The 24,258-nt window shown below is 41.1% G+C and overlaps 1 protein-coding gene across 6 annotated transcripts in view; it reads right to left on the bottom strand.

The window, feature by feature from the left end:
* Nucleotides 1–24,258, bottom strand: part of gtf3c1 (general transcription factor IIIC subunit 1) — a 65,446-nt gene continuing 41,188 nt past the window's right edge. For all 6 annotated transcript variants that reach the window (XM_078558972.1, XM_078558973.1, XM_078558974.1 and 3 more), the window contains 12 exons: nucleotides 23,638–23,719; nucleotides 22,927–23,039; nucleotides 19,600–19,662; nucleotides 18,792–18,885; nucleotides 16,880–17,052; nucleotides 16,138–16,422; nucleotides 14,352–14,599; nucleotides 10,416–10,702; nucleotides 6,516–7,410; nucleotides 3,036–3,096; nucleotides 1,694–1,886; nucleotides 1–415 (listed from right to left, as the gene is read on the bottom strand). In XM_078558972.1, the coding sequence (XP_078415098.1) occupies nucleotides 206–415; nucleotides 1,694–1,886; nucleotides 3,036–3,096; nucleotides 6,516–7,410; nucleotides 10,416–10,702; nucleotides 14,352–14,599; nucleotides 16,138–16,422; nucleotides 16,880–17,052; nucleotides 18,792–18,885; nucleotides 19,600–19,662; nucleotides 22,927–23,039; nucleotides 23,638–23,719 (2,704 nt within the window). In that variant the 3' untranslated portion in view covers nucleotides 1–205. The remainder of the gene's footprint in view (nucleotides 416–1,693; nucleotides 1,887–3,035; nucleotides 3,097–6,515; nucleotides 7,411–10,415; nucleotides 10,703–14,351; nucleotides 14,600–16,137; nucleotides 16,423–16,879; nucleotides 17,053–18,791; nucleotides 18,886–19,599; nucleotides 19,663–22,926; nucleotides 23,040–23,637; nucleotides 23,720–24,258) is intronic.

Here is a 24,258-nt window from a genome sequence, read left to right as displayed (position 1 = left end):
TAAGTTTTAGTAGAAACATTTATTTCTTCACTCCCAAGTGTAATTCAGTGCTATTCTCCTTAAAATTTAACTTCAGTTTTTTTGATAAATAGTTCCAGATGGTCATGCAAGTTTGCAAACTTCTGAGATTGTCTATAGGAGAGGTCAGCGCCTGTGGAAAACATCCTTCATGTGAACAAGGAAACATAATCCTTAAAGCTTGGTGTTATTGTATCCATTTGTTCCAGTTTGGTTCATGTGGAAAGACTTTGCCGAGTCTTAAAACACAATCTATGGTAGGCTCATAAAAAACAGTAAAACTCTCAGACAGTTTGCAATCCTGCACCTCAGAACCACTCGTGGGGGTGGAGAACAAGGACACGGGCTTGGCTTTGCTTAAGTAACGCTTTCTAATGCAGCCAATGGTTTCCAGAGCCTGTTAATGAGAGCAGAAATTCAAAATTTAAGTTGAACATCCAGTCAGTAATGGGAAGTAGAAATATTACAATATGAAATTGGAAACTGTCGGAAACAAATGAAAACTATAATCTCTCAACATTCTACAAGAAAACAGAAAACGCCAGAAATCCAAAGCAGATCTTGCAGCATTTGTAATGAGAGTTCTAGGACTGAACCCTTGTTGGCTCCAATTAATCAATTAACTGATTCTGGTATTGTCACTGGACCAGTAATCCAGAGACCCAGAGTAATGCTCCGGGGACCCGGTTTCGAATCCCGCCAAGGCAGATAGTGGAATTTAAATTCAATAAAAATCTGGAATTAAGAGTCCAATGATGATCATGAAACCATCGACAATTGTTGTAAAAACCATCTGGTTCACTAATGTCCTTTAGGGAAGCAAATCTGCTGTCCTTACCTGGTCTGGTCTACATGTGACTCCAGACCCACAACAATGTGGTTGACTCTTACATGCCCTCTGAACAAGGGCAATTAAGGATGGCAATAAATGCTGGCCTAGCCAGCGACGCCCGCATCCCATAAATGAATAAAATAAAAGCCTGCCCTGAAAAATCGGAGGAAGGCAAGTGTGTATTTTTTTTGCCGGATCTGGTTCGGAAACAGGGGTTCCAACCCTGAACGGAAGATTTGGGCCATTATCTTGTCAATAGCACAGCCCTGTTTGTGGGAGCTTGCTGTGTGTAAACCTACATTTCCAAATTTCAACATTTAATACAGTTCAAAAGTATTTTGTTGGCTGTAAAACAGTTTTGGATGCCAAGGTTTTGAAAGGTGCTATATAAACGCCAGCTTTCCTTTTTGTTTGCTACTAATATGGCTGTCACAGGCACCTCTCCCATGTGAAGGACAACTTTTCAAAATTCTATTCATGAAAACACTAATTTATTTGGCCACATGTAATGGAGAAGTGGAACCTGAAAAACACAACTGCCAGATTGAGCTATAAAACATACGGATATAATAAAGGAATAAAATTACAAGTGCTCCATCACCCCCATCGTCTGTTGTTATCTAGAAGACTCACACGCTGTGTCTGGGAATAAGAATAAATCTAATACGAATGATTAAATTCATTTCATTTGTCATGGGCTGTAAAGCTAATTTATGATTGGCAGGAGATTATCAGCAGACTTGGCAATGAATACATGCAAAAAATCTATCAAATAAATCAGGAGGGTGGTTCCACTGCAATTCAAACTATACTCATGTATCCAAAATAAAAAAAAACATTTACCTGTAATATTTCCAGTATTATAACAGGCTGCAGCACAGCACTGTAGTAACTCAATAGCTTGTGTTTTGTGATCCCAGGTTTTGTCATAATATGGTACAGCATGGCTTCTACCATTCCTTTACACACAGGTTTATTCAGGCTCCCATCGACAATCCTCCAGGGATGGCAGACAAAACTAATTTGTTCGAATTCACTAAGATTCAACCAGAAAAGCAGTTTCTTAATAAAAATGTCACGACTGTTTTGCATAAGGAAATGTAACAGATACAATAGTTTCTGCAAAGATTATTAGCGTATTCAGAATGACCAGCTTGCGCTTGCTAGCGATAAAGGAAATTATAGGGACGGAGTTCTCTTCTGGAGCCAGGATTCAAATCAAGCTCACACTGATAAGATTAAAATCTCTTGGGAGAAGAAAGAAGTAAGTATGCCAGATGACATATTGGGCAGTTTCAGTTCTTAGTTGGTTGTAGGCCTGGATCCACTGGCCAAAGCTGCCTACCTTTCAGTTTCAAATTGGAATTTTAGTGAAGGAGGGCACGAGGGAAGTGGCTGTGGAAAATATGACATTAGTGTGATAGGAGACACTTCTGTGGTTGCGCTTGAAGCCGCATCACAGAGAAAGTAGAGGGAGATGCTCTGCATTTGGCTAATTCTGTACGTGACCGAGGAGTACCCAGTGCTTCACAATGAATGCAAAATGCCTCCATTTCTCAGCACTGATACTGCCCCACAGGACAAGTCAGTTACAATGCAGGATTGTCCCGCATATCGACTACACAATGAAATTTGAATTTCAACTTCATTGGATGAAGTTTGGACTGAGCCCACTTAACAACTTCATTTCAAAGCTCAGCATTCCGCCTGGGTAGTCTATTGGTCTGCCATTTATTGGAAAGGGGCGTTTAGTTCCCTGTCACGAAGTTAAGCTGTTGCTTGGATCTCCTTGGTAGAGACTGATGAATCCCACAATCAGACCTCCTCCTGGGGGAGAGGGACTGGTTGGCAAGTGGTTGGTGAGATATCGCCAGAGGACTGGCCTCAGATTCTGAAGCATGGAACATGGCATAGAAGTTACTGCTCAATGGACTAGAATTTCCTTAAATCACTACATTTTCCAGCTTGCATTACTGTCCGAATTTGACAGCCAGTCAGAACCCTTTGGATCACTTCAGGCTAAACATTGCCAGCCTGGTCCTAATGATTTTAGGTCTCATCTAAATAAGCACAAACATGTTTCATTTTTCCACAAGTGCACAAATTCAGATTCAGTTTCCTGATAAAAGGCTTTTTTTCCCCTTCAGTTAACAGGGAAGCATTGCAATAAATGTTAAGCACCTACCTTTCAGATGGGGTTTGCACTGTATTTTCTATTTTGACATTCTCCTTAACTGTATCATCTCCTACAGAGAAAGGTTAAAGACAACTTAAATTTGAATTCTACGCGCAAAGAGAAAAACCCAAATCCATTCATGTGATTTGATGTGAAGACGACACTAAAATGCAATTTTGATTCTCTCCATTCCCTCACACTTCATATATCGTTACTTGGTAGTACAGGACTCCAGTATTGCTGGAAAAAAAGAGACATGCTGTTGAAAGTTTTTTGTCTTGCACTCATCAGTACAGAATAGCAAGAATACCAAATCTCAAAGGGAACAACAGTTTATACTGCATGAGAAGAGGGTGCTGATTGGTTGGCAATGGACTCTGATTGGTAGGTGTGTTGCCATGGGGAATGCACCAAGAAACGGTTAACTGCCAAGTTTTAATTTAAATTCAAACCAGGCAAGTTGACTCTGATTGGTCAAGGCATTGCCATGGGGAATGGCTAACCCCGAAGCTTTTGTTTAGTTGAAAAAGGCATAATTTGTGGACACATTCTTCCTGTTTGCAAAGGACAGGGCCCTGAGTGTGAATATATGTAGCTTTAACACATGTAAGTGAGCCACATTGCAAGCCCAACTGATAATCTTAATTTGGTTGTCAGTGTAATTCTTAGCACAATCAGGATTGTTTGCAAGTGTTGTCCAATTGCAGAATCACATCTAATGTTGGACACTATGTTCTGCGTTTTGCAAGCATGGGCAGGTTGAGCATTGTCAGTACTTTGCCTGTGTGAACAGCTGAAGGGGCATTCTATTTGATATATTCCACCAGTCGTTGGGACATATGGCCTACATACCTGGCATCACACCGGCACACCACATTACTCATTTTGTGGTAAGCAGAACGTCGTTTTGGTTTCATGGTAGTATCCTGTTAATGGAGAACACCACTCGTGTTGCTACTGCATAGTAGCGGCATGAAACGGCTAGTTTCACCTGTTGCTCACATTTTTGCAACACCTTATCCTTCCAGGCTAATCTGAGGTAGACTGGTACATAGATGATACATTTGCAATATTTGAATCTGCAAATGAATGTGAGAATTTCCTTACACCCTGTAATGGGCTCCATCATACAGTCAAATTCACTTCTGAAGCGGAGCAGTCAAATGAGCTCCCTTTCCATGATGTGTTAGTTGAGAAATCTGTCAGTGGGTTCTCTACTACTATCTACTACAAGCCTACCTTAACTGGTCACCGTATGCATTGGGATTCCTACAGTTCTACGCACTATCAGATTGGCCTTCTCTGCAACCTCATAAATAGGGCCCAAGCCATTTGCTCAATGTGAAGGTTGATGCCAAAATAGGGTGCAAAGCTATCCTGTGGGAAAATGGCTACCCTGATCAGATCATTGCTTGCAGGATTTCAGATCTACGGCCGCCACTTTTGGTCCTGAAAAGTGCCCAGTTTACCTCAGATTACCGTGGAAGGGTAAGGTGTCTCAAAAATTAGAGCAACAGGTAAAGCTAGCTGGTTCATGCTGTTACAATGCAGTGGCAACACAAGTGGTATTCTCCACTAACACAATGCTGCCATCAAGCCAATAAGACGTTCTGCCTACCACGCAAGTGAGTAATGTGGTATATGAATTTCAGTGCCAGTGTGATGCCAAGTATGTAGGCCATACGTCCCAACGACTGGTGGATCATATAAAATAGCACGTACTTTTGGCTGTTCGCAACAGGCAAACTACTCATCATACCGAACCAACCCGTGCTTGCAAAACTCAGAACATAGTGTCCAACATTAGATGTGATTCTGCGTATGGACAACACTTGCTAAACAATCCTGATTGTGCTAAGAGCCAACAACCAATTTAAGATTATCAGTCAGGCTTGCAGTGTGGCTTATTTACATGTGCTAGAAGCCAAATATATTCACACATAGGGCTCTGTCCTTTGCCAACAGAAAGAACATGTCCATGCATGCTCCAATTTTCAACTAAACACAAGCTTGTGTGACAGCTATTCCCTGGTTCATTCCCCATAGCAATGCCTTGACCAGAGTAGACTTGCTGGTTAGAATTTAAACAAAAGTTTGGCAGATGACTGTTCCCTGATGCATTCCCCATGGCAACACCTCTACCAACCAGAGTCCACTTACCAACCAATCTTCACCCCCTTCTCATGTAGAATAAACTGTTGTTCCCTTTGAGATTTGGTAATCTTGCTGTTCTGTCCTAATGAGTGCAAGACAAAAAAACTTCAACAGCATGCCATTTTTTAAAAAACAATCTTCATAAACTGAATGAGGAATTGACCATTTCAATTACTGAGAAGTAATAAGGAAAATACGTATGGTAACGCAGTAGTTTGGGACTTGAGCAGAGGTGGGAGAACAAGCAGAGAGCAGTATATTTCCAACAGGCAGGGCAAAAATGGCATTGGGAAAGACAGTTATTGAAGCCACTTTTGCTTAGCTCTGTGCAGTCAATTACAGAGAAAATTTCACCTAGAGCCTTCAGAATGAGAGAACTAATGGATTGAAAAAAACAATGCTGCATAAACGTGAGAGGGTTTAAATAAGATCAGCAATCTTGTGAGAGCTCTTTGGCATTCCCTTTGCAAATCCAGCTCCTGCAAAACGTGCCAAACAATTTCAATGAATGTATGGTGGAACTGAGGTCCAGTTAAAGGCACTATCATCAATGCACAGTGATGGAGCCACAGCCAAACAGAAGGACAGCAGAGCAATTTGATTTCTTTAAATCTGGTGACGGGGAGAGTGGTTGAAGGAGGAGAAAAGAACAGGTCACAAATCTTTAGGCTCTGCTTTACCATTTGTTTCCAAAAAAGGTTTTCCTTCTGAATTCATGAAGCCTGGTGCAAGGGGAAGGCAGCTTGCCAGTTGCCATGAGAAGCTGCAGTTCACCAAGCATCAGCTCGAATTCATTGCCGTCCCCCATGGAGATGTTGTAGCTGTTAGCTCTGTTTCCCTGAGGCTCAGATTGCAATGGGAGCAGGATGTGGAACATACCTGTTCTCCTGCCACATTACTTGTGGCTCAGTGTGATGATATAAGCCAGCTCCATGATGACACTTTCATGTATTATAATATTCTGATTACTGAAGGATATTACATTATAAAAAGTTTAAATGTTATACAAATTAATGGAATGTAGACAGCACAATAAAACTGAGGAATGTTTTTCTTTCCCTAAACCCTCCATCAAAAACAGGATAGAAAACACAAAATGTACTGGTAAAAAAAGCTGCAAAAGATAACTAATTGAACATTACAAAAGTTAGAATAAACAGAAAATGCTGGAAAAACAACAAGGTCTGGCAGAATCTAGGTTACCGTTTCGAGTCCATATGACTCTTCTTCAGAGCATTACAAAAGCTGGGCTAGTTTTAAGTAACAACACAAGGTTTCCCTGCATTGTGCTGAAGTACAAGTCATGTGCTGTAAAGCTTTGTAGATATGGGTTACCTTCTTCCAGAAGCTTGGGTCTGTCCTGATTCTTGCTTACTTGAAGACTTTCGTCTTGCTGTGAATGTTCCACTGGACCCGCCACAGAATTCTTTTCCTGAAGCAGAACTTGCCCATCTGCAGGTGGAGTGGTCTCACTCCTCTGCTCGTTCCCTGCTGCATTGTGTTGGGGAAATCTCAGTTGTCCTTTTCCATCTTCTCCCATGGACTGCTCATCTGGCTGGCTAGATGCTGATGGGATGTTTGGACCTTTAATGTCATACGAAGAGCTGAACACTTTGCAGTTTCCATCTTTATTTTGATCTTCATCCTGACTTTGTTCAGAATCTACCTTTCCTGGTCCACTGTGCAAGTCCGGAGATTTGACTAATTTATATTCTATGTGATGCCGAGGGAAGCCAGGCTTCGTTTCATCCACTGTGCTGTCTAGAGGTTTTCTCCTGACTGATGAATCACAGCTCAACTCAGAAGGCTCATCTCGACAAGGAATTTTAATAGGAAGCTCTTGGTCAATAATTTCACCTTCAACTTCCTCAATGGTCCTTTTTCTACTTTCCGTCACTGTCTGTATATTACTTAACTGAACAGCTTCATTCTGTATAGTAGTGGACTCCAATTTATGCTGCTCAATTTCTTTCTCTGTGCCAGAAGTGCTAGGATCAGGTTTTGTATTGTACCGATATCCTTCAATGTCCTCTGTACTTTCCTCAATGTTCTTTGCACTGGATTCGGTCCTATCTTCGGATCCCACATCAGTAAGACTCGCTGGTCCAGTTTTCTTAACACTTCTCCGTACACGGAATGGATGAAGCAGCCAGGGGTAAGCGTGTGTTATAGCAACCAGCCGCACTCCCGAGCCACCAACTTCTACCATTTGGTCCAACGCAATCAAATCCTGCAAGATGGGAGAAAATATCATGCTGAATGAAGCTTCTTTAAGCATGACTGAAAAATCACTTTCCTCAAGCTGTTGACAGATTTATAAAACCAGCCTTTGACAAGGAATGAGCAGTAACTCTAGCCCATCATTTTAAACAGCAAGGAATGTAATTAATTTCTGAAATGATTTGAGCTGACTAATGTTTTCCATTGCTCCACCATTGATGTCTATGCCTTCATCTGCCTAGGCCCTAAGCTCTGGAATTCCCTCCCTAAATCTACCTCTTTTAAAAAAAAACTTGTGTTTACATTGCACTTTTCACAACGACCAATGTCTCAAAGGTTTTACCGCCAATGAAGTACTGTGAATTGTAGTAACTTTTGCAGTATAGGAAACACAACAGCCAATTTCTGCACAGGGAGCTCCTATAAACAGAACTGTGATAATGACCAGATAATCTGTTTTTGTGATGTTGATTGAGGGGTAAACAATAGCCAAGACACCAGGGATAACTCCCCTGCTCTTCTTCAAAATAGTGCAACAGGATTTTTTGCATCCACCCAAGCTGCTGGATGGGGCCTCGGTTTAAAATCTCATCAGAAAGTCAGCACCTCTGACACTGCAACACTCGCTCACTACCGCACGGGAGTGTCAGCCTTGAGCTTGTGCTCATGTCCTGGAGTGGGTCTTGAACTCAGAACCATGTGACTCAGAATGCTACCAACTAAGCCATGGCTGACATGTTTAAGATTCTCCTCAAGACTTCGCTCTTTAATCAAGCTTTTGGACACTTGTCCTAAAAGCTCCTTATTTGGCTTGGAGTCAAAATGTTGTCTTATAATGCTGCTGTAGAGACCCTAGAGAAATTTGACTATGTTAAAAGTGCTATACAAGTTCAATACTCTGTCCTAGTTTATGTTTTTGAGGTTCTTGCAAAATTGAAACAGTATCATAAATAACTAGACAAGAATATCAAAGATATTCTTGCTTTTACTGTGTAAGCACGAAACACTTGATGCCTATTTTAGGTTCCCCCCACCCTAATGTGTGGTCATGAAACGCAGGATGATTAGTTACAGTCATTAACTACTCTAGCTGCTACCAGCCACCTCCAACTCCTGTTTATGATCAACTGGCTAAGTGGCAAACTTGCAGAATGAGCTACTTTTGCAATTTAAAAAAAAAGATGGCACATTATGCCATGACCAGGCATTCTCTTTAGCAGTCAGAACAACAGAAACTGATTTAAAGAAACACCATTTTTAAGTAACAATAAGTTAGCTTGAGTGCTCAAAGCTAAAATAATAACCTTCTTGTCAGGCACCAAGATGATCTTACAACACAATTTTTAAAAAGGTCATTGAACAACCCAGGTTTTAAAACCTACTACACAACCGCAGTTTTACACCACTTTCACTCGTCATTGTGCTGAAGTAGATCCAAATTTAACTGTAATGTACAGGACAACCTGGATTATCTAAGATTTACATATTACTCCTTATTGGTTTTAATAGCTGCTACCCCCTTGCTTACTGGAAAACACAGCTGTTTAGTAAGCATATAGTCTTCCTTTAGTTGGAATGGATCTCTCACTAAGTCTCGGTAGGGTGAGAGAGAGAGAGAAGATACGATTCTGAGGGGAGATCCCTACCTGTACTGACTTTGAGCTGCATTAGGGATATCTGTGGACGAGACTATGGGCCTCCTGAAGAGCACAAATGTGAAAACAGGTGCCAAAATTGGATTATGGGGTGAGCAGTTAGAAGAGAGAAGTGCGAAGGCCAACTTAAAACAACTTTAATACTCCTCGTTTCTCAAACTACTCAATGCAAAAGGTTGTTTGGAAGCTAATACAAAAGCAAAATACTGGAAATCTAAAATAAAAACAAAAATTGCTGGAAACGCGAGAAATAGAGTTACTGTTTCAGGTTGAGATGACCTTTCATCAGAATCAGGTCGATTAGAAGCATAAATAACTCAGGAGAGGCCTCCCCATAGTCAACAACTAAAAATGAATTTCTCCCTGGCAGTGGTGTCATTAGCACTTAGTGGAAATAGTGAAAACTTATTACAAAACATGGCAACCTCATGGTAACATGACTGACTCTTAGCTGCTCTCAGAAGCAGCCTAGCAAGCCACTCAGTTGTATCAAACCACTACGAAAGCTGCCACTACCACCTTCTCAGGGAAACACGGGGTGGGCAATAATGCCAGCCTTGCCAGTGAAACCCACATGCCAAGAACAGATTTTTTATAAATGTCAGCTGTTAGAAAGGCCTGCGCTTATTAACACTTTAGTACAAGTGATAATGTATTTAATTTGTGTCCTAAAAACAGATTCATTATATTAAAAGAGAAAGACTTGCATTTGTATAGCATCTTTCACAAACATTGGATGTCCAAAAGCGTTTTACAGTCAATGAAGATCTTTTGAAGTGCAGTCACTATTGTAACTAATTTGTGCACAGCAAACTCCCATAAACAGCAGATAATCTGCTTTTGTGAAGCTGAATGAAGGATAAATATTGGCCAGGACACTGAGGATAACACCCCTGCTTTTCTTCACAATGCCATGGATATTTTATGTCCACCTGAGAGAGTAGACGGAGGCCTTGTTTTAATGTCTCATCCGCTAGACAGCCCCTCTGACAGTGCAGCACTCCCTCAACACTGCACCGGAGTGCCAGCCTTGATTTTTGTGCTCAAGTCATTGAATGGACACAGAGCAAGAGTGTTACCAACTCAGCCACGGGTGACACTAAGAAAACCACACATTGGTTATAATGCCAAATTGCTTGACAGCAAACATTAGTGTTAATTAATGTAAAAGAAAGTGCAGCCAGGTTAAAAAACGCAGATATTATCTTAGCCTACTTATTCATACTGTGCTCATCAAAAGGTAAGTTTAAGAATTATAAATACCGTAAACTAAGATTGATTTAAACTTAGAAACATTTAGTCATCTAGCAATTGGATAAACACCTCTAAAGACCATTAATATTTTGTATTTAAGACAAACCTGCAGATACTGTTTTAAGGTCCTGGTTCTTCCATTCAGCACTTCCTCATACTGAACACATTTCCTGCCTAGTTCCACTGCCTCCATCCCAAAGGTAGAGCATGCTTCAATCTCACTGGCGATTTCCTGCACGGCTGACAGGTCTTCGGGACTGTATTTGAGCTCCTCTACAAGCTGCTTCTTAATGTTCTCTCCAACATACACATCAGTGCTGGGCCTCAAAACCTTGGTGAATGCACAAGGAAGAGCATCTGGCCCTGAAGCGGTTTGAAACAAAGTAGCTGAACCTGTTTCGAGAGAGAGTCCGGGGTGTTAGAAGTAGTTAAGATTTAAGGAAATTATTACTAAAAGAAAAGGAGAAATTACTGGGACTGAAAGCTGATAACTCCTAGGGCCTGATGATCTGCATCCCAGGGTACTAAAGGAGGTGGCCATGGAAATAATTGGATGCACTGGTTGTCATCTCCCAAAATTCAGTAGATTTTGGAACAGTCCCATCAGATTGGAGGGTGGCAAATGTAACCCCATGATTTAAAAAAGGAGGGAGAGAGAAAACAGCGAATTAAAGACCGGTTAGCCTAACATCAGTAGCAGGGAAAATGCTAGAGTCTATTATGAAGGATCTGATAACAGGACACTTGGAAAATATCAACAGGATTAGCCAAAGCTAACATGGATTTATGAAAGGGAAATCATGTTTGACAAAGCTACTGGAGTTTTTTTTTGAGGAGGTAACTAGCAGAACAGATGAGGGAGACAGTCCAACATAAGACGTTAGTGTGTAAAATGAAAGCACATAGGATTGGGGGTAATATTTTGGCATGGATTGAGTATTGGTTAGCAGACAGGAAACAGAGAGTAGGAATAAATGGATCTTTTTCAGAATGGCAGGTGGTGACTAGTGGGGTACCACAGGGATCAGGGCTTGAGCCCCAGCTATTCACAATATATATCAATGATTTGGATGAGGGAACCAATTGTAATATTTCCAAGTTTGCTGACGACTCGAAATCTGGTGGGAATGAGTGGTGAGGAGGGTGATAAGTAGTTTCAAGGCGATTTAGACAAGTTGAGTGAGTGGGTAAATACATGGCAGATGCAGTATAAAGTGGATAAGTGTGAAGTTATCCACTTCAGTAGGAAAAACAGAATGGCAGAGTATTATTTAAGTGGTGATAGATTGCGAAATGTTGATGTACAAAGGGACCTGGGTGTCCTTGTACACCAAACACTGAAAGCAAGCATGCAGGTGCAGCAAGTAGTTAAGGCGGCAAATGATACATTGGCCTTCATTGCAAAAGGACGAGTACAGGAACAAGGATGTCTTACTAGAGCTGTACAGGGCCTTGGTGAGACCACACCTGGTGTATTGTGTGCAGTTTTGGTCTCCTTATCTAAGAAAGGATATACTTGCCATTGAGGGAGTGGAGCAAAGGTTGTTCAGATTGATTCCTGGGATGGCAGGATTGTCGTATGAGGAAAGATTGGGTCGACTAGGCCTGTATTCACTGGAGTTTAGAAGAATGAGAGGGGATCTCATTGAAACATATAAAATTCTAACAGGGCTGGACAGACTGGGGGGATGCAGGGATGATGTTTCCTCTGGCTGGTAGGTGGGGGGGAGGGTGGTCTAGAACAAGGGTAGAACAAGGTCACAGATACAGGGTAGGCCATTTAGGACTGAGATGAGGAGGAATTCTTCACTCAGAGGGTGGTGAACCTGTGGAGTTCTCTACCACAGGAGACTGTGGAGGCCAAGTCACTGAATATATTTAAGGAGGAAATAGATAAGATTTCTGGACTCTAAAGGTGTCAAGGAGGTATGGGGAGAGCACAGGAGTACGGCGTTAAGATAGAGGATCAGCCATGATCATATTGAATGGCGGAGCAGGCTCAAAGGGCTGAATGACCTACTCCTGCTCCTAATTTCTATGTAAAACAATTATCGTAGAAACAGAAACCCTTCAGAAAGAGGTAATTTTGGGGAATAAAATGCGACATTAGATTCTGAAGATAAAACAAACTGAAGAATCAAATTGCTAATAAAAAATAAAGTGGATAGAAAAGCATCATCACAGATATTACTGCAGGAATTGTGGTGAGAAAATTACAGATGCTTTTTCTTGTAACAGGAGCTCACTCACTTTTAGAAAGATTGAATTTGAAACTAACACGGATCAGCCACAGGAAGTCAGTTAAAAAAAAAACTTTTACTCGTTGGGTTTGAGAAATGACAGTCTCCACTGTGCATCGTGCTGCTATACATGAGGCTATGCAGATAAAATATTGGACATAAGCTATCTCACGGGATGCAATAAAGTCTTACTACCACTAATGATCCACTTGTTAGTCAAATTAGTAATACAGGTACAGTACCCCAAATTTGGCCGTCCAGAAGCCAGAATTGTCCAAAAACAGGATATTTTTCTCTCTGTGGGGGGCTGCTCAATACTTACAGCATGTTTATAATTTACCCTGTTTGTTTGCATGTTATCACAGCAAATAACATACGCCTTAAGTACCAGCATTCAGCAGCTGTCCTGCGTGTGGGAATTGATGGTGTGGACTACCATTATAACAGTACCATTTGGTCTCTTTCATTCCTTGTGTCTTAGCGTGTGTTGCCACCACTGCTATACGCCTGCTGACATTAAAGATGGCCACCGAGATTGCTCTGCGCAGGCAGAGCTGTTTGTTTATGCACAAAGCGATCGTTGACGTCATTCCGAAGCACCAGCGTGAGACCCCTGATCCATTTTTACCTGGCAAAGTTCGTTCTTGTCAAACTTGTATCAAGACTAAGAGCAAAGATGGGAACACTTGTTTATAGTTGGGCGTGGGGGCAAGTATTTAAAGAGTTTGGAGATGAACTGATCAAAATGGTTGTCTCCTCAGACACAGCTCATTGGTTTTCACCAATGTGAAAATGCATAATTTAAACAGGTAATCCAAAATCTGGGGGAATCTGAAATCGGGCACGGCCATGGTCCCCAGGTTGCCAGGTTTGAGGTACTGTACCCTGTATTCAATAGCTGTACATTGGTACCGCACTGAAAAAAACCCATCAATTTAAATCAGTCAGTTTAAGACCAAGGCAATCAATTACAAAGCAAAGCAAGCAGATAATGGTGGCAAACTGAGTTCTGTCAGTAGAGTAAGCTCACTCTTGTCATTCTCTACGCCTCTCACTTGCACTAATAGTGACCATCATCACCTCCACAGTGTGGCACTCCATCTAGTGGTCTGATTGGAACTTGCTTTTAAGATCTGGTAGGCAGGTTTTATTGAAGTTATTGTACACTGGGGCCCTATAGCACATTGCAGTTGTCCTCTTGCCACCTAAAATAGAATTGTTAATTACCATTTTATGAATCAAAAGCTTGACCTTCTGCGCAACTTGTATATTCACCATTGAAGAATGCACCGCAAAAGATACAGGATGCACACTCTGTCTTCCTGAATCAGGCTCTGACTGACGATTAACACTGAACTGAGAACCAGCGGACTGAAAAACTATCAAATTTCACCCAAAATACGAGTTGAAAAAAACCTCAGTGGATATAATTAGATTAGGTCATTTGGTTTAGCGAATCCACCAAAGCAATAAAACCTAAAAGTCTCTGTAATTCTTTTTAGTAAATTTTGATCATATATCGGATCCCACCTGTCCCTCTACCTGGGTATGCTGCAAATGCAGCTGTCAGTCTGTGCAGGTACCCTCTGACATTGTAAAGCTCGAATCATACGATAAACATCAGAATTCACAATATTTACAGCAATGCTGTTATCAAAAGTATTCCCTTCACTCTGAACTTTGGTAAAGTCACTTGCATGGAGTGAAAAGTTAGAAAGGAAAAAAAGAGGGAGCGAAATATTTAAATTGGCAGATTCAAATCAATAACACAAGAAATAACATTCTAAAGATTAATAACTCACCATCATGGGTGCTCAAACATCCATGAGCTGGTGTCGAGCGGACTTTTAACCTCACTTGACATGAATTGACTACAATGTTATCATTAGGATTGAGGTTGCGTGTGCTAACAATGCCCGGTGCATAATACCCCCTCATTAGCAAGTAATTGGTATGCGAAGCCTGAGGAGCCTTCACTTCAAATTTGGGCTTATTTCCAGTTTCTTCCAGATCATCATCCTCATAGTCATCTATGCCTTCCTTCCCCAACCTAAAAATACCAAAGCAAAGCAGAGTTAAATCAATCCTCTTACCATAATCAATTCCAAACTCAAATTATTGCACTTGAGCTGGTGCAGAAAAATATTTTGCAAAAAAAGCCCTAAGTGCAGATCCACCCAACCATAAATTGTTTATGAGTTACCCGTTTCTTACTCCTTCCCTTATTCTGATCCGAATTCTGCAATATGGCAATAAAATAACAGTGTGCACAATAATAAAACAAAAGGCCGGAAACCAAAACAGAAGTGATGGTGTAGTGGCATTATTATTGCTGGACTAATAATCCAGAGACCCAGGGTAATACTCTGGGGACCCAGGTTCGAATCCCGCCACGGCAGACAGCGGAATTTGAATTCAATAAAAATCTGGAATTAAAAGTCTAATGATGACCATTAAACCATTGTCTATCATTGTAAAAACCCATCTGGTTCACTAATGTCCTTTAGGAAAGGAAATCTGGTGTCACATGTAGGCCAGACCAGGTAAGGGCTGTAAGGACGAAGCCCTCTGAACAAGGGCAATTAGGATGGGCAATAAATGCTGGCCTAGCCAGAGACACGCACATGAATAAAAAAAAAAGGCCAATACCATATTGGTCCCTTACAACTGTTCAGTAAGCCACACATTTACATTCTGTACATAAGATGAAAGCAAAATACTGCGGATGCTGGAAATCTAAAACAAAAACAAAAATACCTGTAAAAATTCAGCAGGTCTGACAGCATCTGTGGAGGGGGATACAGTTGACATTTCGAGTCCGTATGACCCTTCTGGATGTGGGCTTCGCTGGCTGGGCCAGTATTTATTGCCCATCCCCAGTTGCCCTTGAGAAGGTGGTGGTAGCTGCCTTCTTGAACCACTGCAGTCCATTTGGTATAGCACACCCACAGTGCTGTTAGGAAGGGAGTTCAGGGTCATACGGACTTGAAACGTCAACTGTATCCCTCTCCACAGATGCTGTCAGACCTGTTGAGTTTTTCCAGGTATTTTTATTTACATTCTGTACATGTTGCCTATGTTAAGGAGTGGTTAGCAGCATTGGGTTATTTTGTCAATATTTTGCTCACAATGATACACAGGCTTTATGACACCCGTAACTATGCACATTATTTCAGTGATGAGTAAACTGTCGAACTCCCTGGACATTTCATTGAGTACAGAGTGCTCTTAATTTAATGTTGCTTATTATAAATAATTTGATAATTTTAAGAAGGACACTAAATTCCTTCTTTGCTGTTTTATTTAAGTTGCCTCTTTTGAGGTATTGGACAATTCCATTTTTTTCCTGGTGGAAAACAAATTTGGAAAGCAGTAGGATGCCCACTAGAAGCTATAAAAATATTCTGATCTAAAGTTGATACCTCTCACTCAGTTTAAAAAGTATTTGAGCACTGATTAGAAGTGAGCCTGATAGTAGGATTTACAAAGGTGTGCAGAATTAATATTAGGTCTCCAAAACGCAGTAATCGAGTGGGGTTGTGGGGTGGTGCGCGGAGGACAACATTTACAATAACCAGGTCCCCTTACCTTTTTATAACTTCATTGTCTACAAGCGTGCTGTCCACGACCACAATCTGCTCAGGTACTGAGACGTGGAAAGAGAGCAGACCAAGGATAAACAAGGATATTGTAGCTACACAGTAGCCGCCATTTCCATCCAAAGGGTAGGTGACCATTTCTGTCTCAACAGGGATCTCTTTATCCTGGAATGAAAAGGTGTTGGGGACTTCTGCACTTCCTGCACTCTTCAACTTCTGAACAAAATTATACGACTCTGAACAAATATTGCTGGGAAACCGCCACATGAAGTTCCTATAACAAATCATCCAGATGAAACATTACAAATGACGAAAATGAAGGCATCAGCCATCAACTAGGCAGCAAGGGTTGCTTCACAACAATCACATTGATTTCTCTTTTGTAGGAGATATGCTGCACAACTTTGACCCACACAGTAGTTCAATACTTGAAACTGTAATCCTTTTGAGGTTTGCAATTTGGAGTAAACCTTTCAGCAAAATCGCTATGCATTTTCAAATTTTTAATTGAACACTATTCCAAATAATTAAGTGGGTGCTCAAAAATGTAGGTTGCTAATTCACTGCACTAAAGTAACTTTCCATACGTGCTAAATCCAGCGATAGCCTGCTCAGTTCATTGCTGCAGTTTGCAAAATCAACACCTCTCATTAAGCATTGATCATAAAAGCTAAAATTAGCACATGGTCAGAGTTTAGCAGCTCCACTTAAAAAAAAAAGTCACCCCCTACCTGTAGTACGCCTGCGATAATTGGTAAGACATTGGTGCAAAGGGCAAGGCTCGGCTCTTCTTGGGACCCAAAGCTTTACTGACCCTGCGACGGTTTACCAAGCTTCGCTGTTGGAACTCGAGAAACACTTTCACCAGTACTTCATCCTTATATTGTTTGTATAGATGAAAAGTCTAGGGAAATAAGAGTTTCACACAAAATTACTGATCCACAATTTATGCTAAACATACTCCATCCTGATTTAGCACAAGTTTAAGAAGTTTAGAATCAAATCAGTTTTAAAATACAGTAGCAAGGAACATGGCTTATTCTGCCAGTTCTACTGAGCCTTTACTTGTTTCTTCTTAAATGCATTTTACCAGTTGTACAAAGCAGCAGAGAGGAGAAACATTACAGGATCCTTGTGTATCAGAGAAGCTTCTATTTTTCCAGTGGATGGACAGTTCATTCAGGATGTGGGCATCTCTGGCAATGCCCAGTGTTTATTGCAAATCCTTAATTGTCCTTGAGAAGGTGGCTGAGGCTTCTTGAGTATAACTGGGTGGCTTGCTGAACCATTTCAGAGGGCAGTTGGGATGTCTATTACTTCTGTACACTGCCTATGGGTCTGCAGTGTGAGAGGCCAGACCAAGTAAAGACAGCAGATTTCCTTCCCGAAATGACACTAGTGAATCAGGTGGGTTTTTTACGACAATCCAGTAATTTCAGGGTCACCATTACAGATAATAGCTTTTTATTCCAGATTTATTTCATTCATTAAATTTAAATTTCCCAGCTACTGTGGTGGGTGTTGATCTCCTATCTCCAGAGTGTTAGTCCAGGCCTCTTGATTACTAGTTCAGTATCATAACCACTATGCTACTGCACCTGGACAGAAAATGCATGGCGCTTTGAAGCACTGATTGAAGTGCTCAGTCTAGTTACTGTACTATTAGGGCTAGTGATTTAATTTATGATTTATACAGCTTGTCACAATGATTGCAAGTTTCCTTGTATGAATCGACACAGTGACTGCACTGGGTTCTATGCTAATCAGCAATATGACAACTGAGCTCAATCCAGTTCTGACAAGGACCTCTCACTCAGATGGCCATCCCCAAGCTAACTCAGCGGTGCTGAGGCTTGGTTCATTAAGCTAGTTAACTCTGCAGAATCTGAGACTTTACTGGTTTAACAGCTAACCACCTTAACCAGTTAAGCTGTTGGCAGGGCAGCTACATTTGTAACCAATTTGTTATTCATTATTCAGCACTATTACAGGGACTGTGATAGACGGACAGATAGAGCAGCTGAGTACTGAGGCCCTCCGTATCTTACAGAGATGTGGCTCTGTTGGTAGTACTCTTGTCTGAGTCACAAGATTCCAGGTTCAAGTGCCACTCCAGGGCTTGAGCACAAAAATCAAGGCTGACTCTTCAGCGCAGTACTGAAGGAGAACTGCATTTTTAGAGATGCTGGCTTTCAGGCGAGATGTTAAAAAACAAGACCCAATCTGCCATCTCAGGTGAATGGAAAAGATCCCACGGCACTATTTTGAAGAACAGGGGAGTTAACTGTGGTGCCCGGGCCGATATTATCTTTCAGTCAACACCACATGATCAGATTATCCTGGTCATTATCACATTTGCTGCTTGTGGGAGGTTCTGTTGACAACTTGGCTGCCGTGTTTCCTACATTACAACAGTGACTGGTCTTCAAAAGGTACATCACTGACTATAAGATGTTTTGAGGCATCCTATGCTCACGTAAAGTACCACATAAATGCAAGTCTTTCTTTACTTAAAAAGATGATTTAAACTGTAGGCTAATAAGAAGTCCAATTCCAAATTAAAAAGATACATCAAGAAGTCAACATGCTTACTAAAGTCATATGAATTTGAAATGTGGTTCACCACCTCAGCTACGTAAATACCTGAAAAGACTGGCAAGATTTCATCTGCGTATCCGAGAGAGCCAATGTGCTCTGAATGAAATTCTGCAGGACCAGGTAATGAATATCATCGATGCTATAAAAGAAAAAAAAAGTAAGCTTCCTTCAAATCCATCATAGCTGACACCCATACATTTATATAAAACAAACTCAATTTATACCTGTTTGGTTTGTCAATAGGAAGCTGCAGCCAATCAGCTACTACCAGCGAGACTCCCTCTGCTTCGTTCAAACTCTTCTATTGGTGCCAACTGCAGTTTTCAAAAACTTGGGTCTGTTTTATTGTGTCAACCCTTGATAACACTGCCCTGTGAAATTGTACAAAACAGTGCTTCCCCCTTAACAGTCCCTGTGACTTCCTTATTACTCTAAGGGATAGATTTTGATCTTATACAGCTGGAAAACAGGAGATAATGAACTGACAGACAATGGGGTGGGGTGGTGGGGGAGAGAAATCAGGGGAGCTGAAAAGCGAACTGCCAACACTCTATCACCCAAGTGAAAATTTACCCCTAAAATGTATTTTTTGCTGGAAGGGGGTAGGAACTTCAGACCAAAAGTACCTCCCAGATTGTATTCTTCCCCTGTAATGATCTGTAGCATTTCAGATGTCTATTACTTCTGTACACTACTTCCAACTGTATTAGACGACAAAACCACCAGGAATAGAAATTGCCTTTTCTATATACAGGATGATATTCAGTCAAAAAAGTTGTCTTGCCATATCACTGCTTGCACTTCAGTATCTAAACCTGATCTTTGAAAATGTGTATTGAAGTGAATAAACTACCTTTTAATGTTATCCTGCTTCTGGTTTTCATTGCCTTCTTCCCCAACTACCAATATCTTGAACCTAGGCAAAGAATAAAATACAAAACAAGTGTGCATTTAGAAGGAAGGAAAACAACAGCCCTTGTAGTTATCTCACCCCAAGGTTTATAAGCTCCATTTCTTCCATCTCCATATGTCTCACTGCAGCAGAGACGGTAGAAAAAGGTTTACTCCAAAGCTTTATATTCCCAACACCATGGGAACCACCACATACCTGTTCAGTATGTCTTGCAGATGGACTTGGCTGATACCAGGAACTCATTCACAGAATTTTAATGGCACAGGAGACCATTTAGCCCATCATGCCTGCATCGGCTCTCCAAATGAGCATTATGACCTAGTGCTATTGCCCTGCCTTTTCTCCATACCCTTGCACATTGTTTCTATTCAAATAATCATCTAATGCCCTTTTGAATGCCTTGATTGAGCCTGCCTCCACTACACTTCCAGGCAGTGCATTCAGACCCAAACCATTCGTTGTGTGGTAAAGTTTTTTCTCACGTCACATTTGCTTCTTTTGCATATCATTTTAAATCTGTGCCTCTCGTTCTTGACCCTTTTATGAGTAGGAACACCTTCTCCCTATCTGCTCTGTCCAGCCCCCTCATGATTTTAAATATCCCTATCAAACCTCCTTTTAGTCTTCTTCTCTCCAAGGAGAACAGTTCCAACCTCTCCAATCTATCCTCATAACTGAAGTTTATCATCCCTGGAACCATTCATCTAAACCTCTTCTGCACTCTCTCCAATATGTTCACATCCTTCCTATGGTGTGGCGCCCAGACTGTACACAATACTTCAACTAAGGTCTAACGAGTGTCTTACATAAATTCAGCATAACCTCCCTGCTCTTATACTCTATTCCCCTATTAATAAAGCTCAGGATACTATATGCTTTATTAACTGCTCTCTCCACCTGTCCTGCCACCTTCAATGATCTATACACATATACAGCCAGATCTTTCTGCTCCTGCACCCAGTTAAAAATGTCACCCCTTATTTTATATTGTCTGTCCATGTTCTTCCTACCAAAATGCATCACCTCACACTTCTCTGCATTGAACTTCATCTGCCATCAATCTGTCCATTCCACCAACTTGTCTATGCCCTCTTGAAGTTCCACACTGTCCTCCTTGCAGTTCACAACACTCCCAAGCTTCTTATCATCCACAAACTTTGAAATTGTTCCCCTGCAAACCAAGGTCTAGATCATTAATATATATCAGGAAAAGCAAGGGTCCCAATACCGACCCCTGGGGAACTTCGCTGCAAACCTTCCTCCAGCCCGAAAAATATCCATTGACCATTATTCTCCGTCTCCTATTTTACAGCCAATTTTGTATCCACGTTGCTACTGTTCCTTTTATTCCCTGAGCAATAACTTTTCTCACAAGTCTGTTGTGTGGCACTGTATCAAATGCCTTTTGAAAGTCCACATACGCCACATCAACAGCATTACCCTCATTGATCTTTCCTGTTACCTCTTCAAAAGGCTCCATCAAGTTAGTTAAACACGTTTTCCCCTTTAGAAATCAATGCTGGCTCTTCCTTATCAACCCATATTTTTCCATGTGGCTACTAATCCTATCTTGAATAATTGTTTCTAGAATCTTGCCCACCACTGAAGTTAAACTGACTGGTCTGTAATTGCTGAGCTCATCCTTACAACCTTTTCTGAGCAAGGGCGTCATGTTTGCAATTCTCCAGTCCTGAGGCACCACCCCTGAGGCTAGGACATACTGAAAGATTATGGCCAGTGCCCCTGCAATATCTGCACTCACTTCCTTCAATATCTTTGGATGCATCTCATCCGGTCGCAGTGCCTTGTCAACTTTAAGCATCGACAGTCTATTCAACACTTCCTCCTTATCAATTTTGAACCCTTCCCATGGCAGAGTTTTCTCGTCTGTCACCATGGACTGGGTAGCATCTACCTCCTTGGTTAAGATGGATGAAAAGTATTTAATACCTCAGCCATGGCCCCTGCGTCCATGTGTAAGCTCCCTTTTAGGCCCCTAATCGGCCCTACTCCTCGTTTTACCACCATTTTACTATTTCTATGCCTATAGAAGACTTTGGGATTCTCCTTTATGTTGGCTGTCAGTGTTTGCTCATAATGCCTCTTCGCGTCTCTAATATGCTTTTTCAACTCCCCTTTGAACCTTCTGTATTCCTCTTGGTTCTCAATTGTATTTTCTACCTAATACCTGTCATAAGCATACTTTTTCTTCTTTATCTTAATTTCTATCTCCTTTTTCATCCAGGGAGCTCTGGATTTGCTTGCCCTATCTTTCCATTTCGATGGAATACACCTTGACTGTGCCCAAAGCAATTCTTCTTTGAAGGTAGCCCATTGTTCAGCTACAGTTTTTCCTGTCAATCTTTCGTTCCTGTCTATCTGGCCCACCTCCGTTCTTGCCCCATTGAAGTCGGCTCTCCTCCAGTTAACTGTTCTTACTCTGAATCACCTATCGCCCTTTTCTATCACCATCCTAAAACGTACAATACAATGATCACCATCTCCTAAATGTTCCCCCACTGACACTTGATCTACTTGGCCCACCTCATTTCCAAGAGCTAGGTCCAACAATGCATCTTGTCTTGTTGGATTGGACTCATACTGCTGTAGAAACTTCTCCTGAACACAGTCTAGGAGCTTTTTCCCCTCTCCGCCCTTTACACTACCACTGTCCCAGTCTACATTCAGATAATTAAACTCACCCATTATAACTACTCTTATAATGCTTGCATCTCTCGCTAATTTCCCTGCAGGGAAATTCCCTCATTGTGGGGTATTTCATGGAAGGAATCAGAAGCCACTCAAATAGAGGTTAAACTTGTAGCTTGCTGATGCCAGTTAGTGCACTTTTGTCACTCACCATATTTAGCTAATATAATCCGGTGCATGTAAAATGGTCATAGAATCGCTCCAGATGTAAGACATTGTTTTTTAACTGGTTGACATACATACAATCGGTTTGACAACTTATTTTCCCATGTAAAATATTTTTATAAAATTACTCTGCACATGGGAGATCTTAAACTTACTACACAAGCATGTAACATGATCAGAAAACAATTTTAATTTAAGTATTGAGACTTGCACCTAAAATTTTAAAACTAAGACAATTATGTACAAACTCTCAGAACTTTACAAATATATGCTCGCAAAACAACTGGAAGCACACCATAAGCATAGGCTGTTGTAGCATCAAAATTAAATACCATTATTTCTTCATATCAGGCACATATTGCTTCAAATAAAAACCTGTAATCAGCACTTTACCTGGCAAATAATTCCTGCAGCGTATCTGGGATTTCAATATTTCCGGATCCTATTGCGGAGGTGAATTTCTGCCTCAGTCTTCCTACAAATTCTTTAAACTCCTCAGCACAAACCTGTGCAATTTAAAGCAGTTGCTTCAACACAAGAGCATTTGACCGAAAGGACAGTGTACTGACAGGTGCCTTCCACAAATAACACAGCAGGAATAAAAAAAATAGACCCTCCAGCCATGGTCAAGGATGGTCCACCAACAGACTAGCAGTCCTTTAAAAGGATTCTTTGAACAGTCTTCAGGCAGACCTTAGCATCAACAACTCACGGCAATGTGAACCCCTTGGGTCGGTTACTTTCATCCAACCTGGAGTGGGGATTTTCACCCTGAAAACTCAGCCTTCAATTGCACGAAACCTATTTCAGTCAACTTTTCAGCAAATGTAGAACCAGAATAATCAAATTTGACCAAGTTGCATCATTACTGTGACTGGATAAAAAGTATCTTAAGAGGTGCACCTACTGCCAAGGTTTAACAACAGGGAGAGATTTTAAAGATGCAACCTAAACTTGGGCTTGGTTGCCGGTTCCAAATCAGTTTGGGTGCGATCCTCAATGCTTGAATTGATCATTATCATGTAATTACCTCCATTCTGGATCTATAATACAAAGATTATTTCACCTGGAAAGAATATAATGCACAGCTGTGTTCCTGGTTACCTTGCTGTCCTGATAATTGTTCTTTTTATTCATAATCTCATTGATTAAAGCATGATCTTCATAGACTTCAGCAAGACAAATTCTGCCAACATTAAAAAAAGAAGAATAAGTATTCAATATTTTAAACAGCTACACGAAAATATCCAGTAGGTACTGGACACACTTGGAGAAGCCGAAAGCTGAAACTAGCCATGAGTCAGCTGTTTCAGGCTGCATCATTACGTTAGAGCCTACAGCACAGAAATGGGCCATTTAGCCCAACTGGTCGACAGCAACTCTATAGCCCACGAGTCCCGTTCCAACCCTCCCATCTGCATATCTTTCTATTCCTTTCTCCCCCAGCTGCCCATTTAGTTTTCCCTTAAATGCGTCATATTCAACATTTAAAATTACTTTTGTAATCACACCTGTCGGAATGTTACCATCTCAGGGACGTCATCAGCTGAACATGAATTAGAAAGAAAATTTTAAAAGGTCAAAGGTCAAGTCTACCATTCTTGTTAAAGGTATTTCTTTGCTTTTCATTCTTGGACTGCCAGTATCCGGCATCTCTTTTCCACTCCTCCCCACACACACCCCCTGCCTCCCTTGATAGAAGTTTACAAAATAATGAGGGATCTG

Source organism: Cetorhinus maximus, chromosome 15 (assembly GCF_964194155.1).
Source record: "Cetorhinus maximus chromosome 15, sCetMax3.hap1.1, whole genome shotgun sequence".
NCBI classification, from domain to species: Eukaryota; Metazoa; Chordata; class Chondrichthyes; order Lamniformes; family Cetorhinidae; genus Cetorhinus; species Cetorhinus maximus.
Note: the sequence above shows the minus strand (reverse complement) of the source record. Positions and strands in the feature narration are given on the sequence as shown.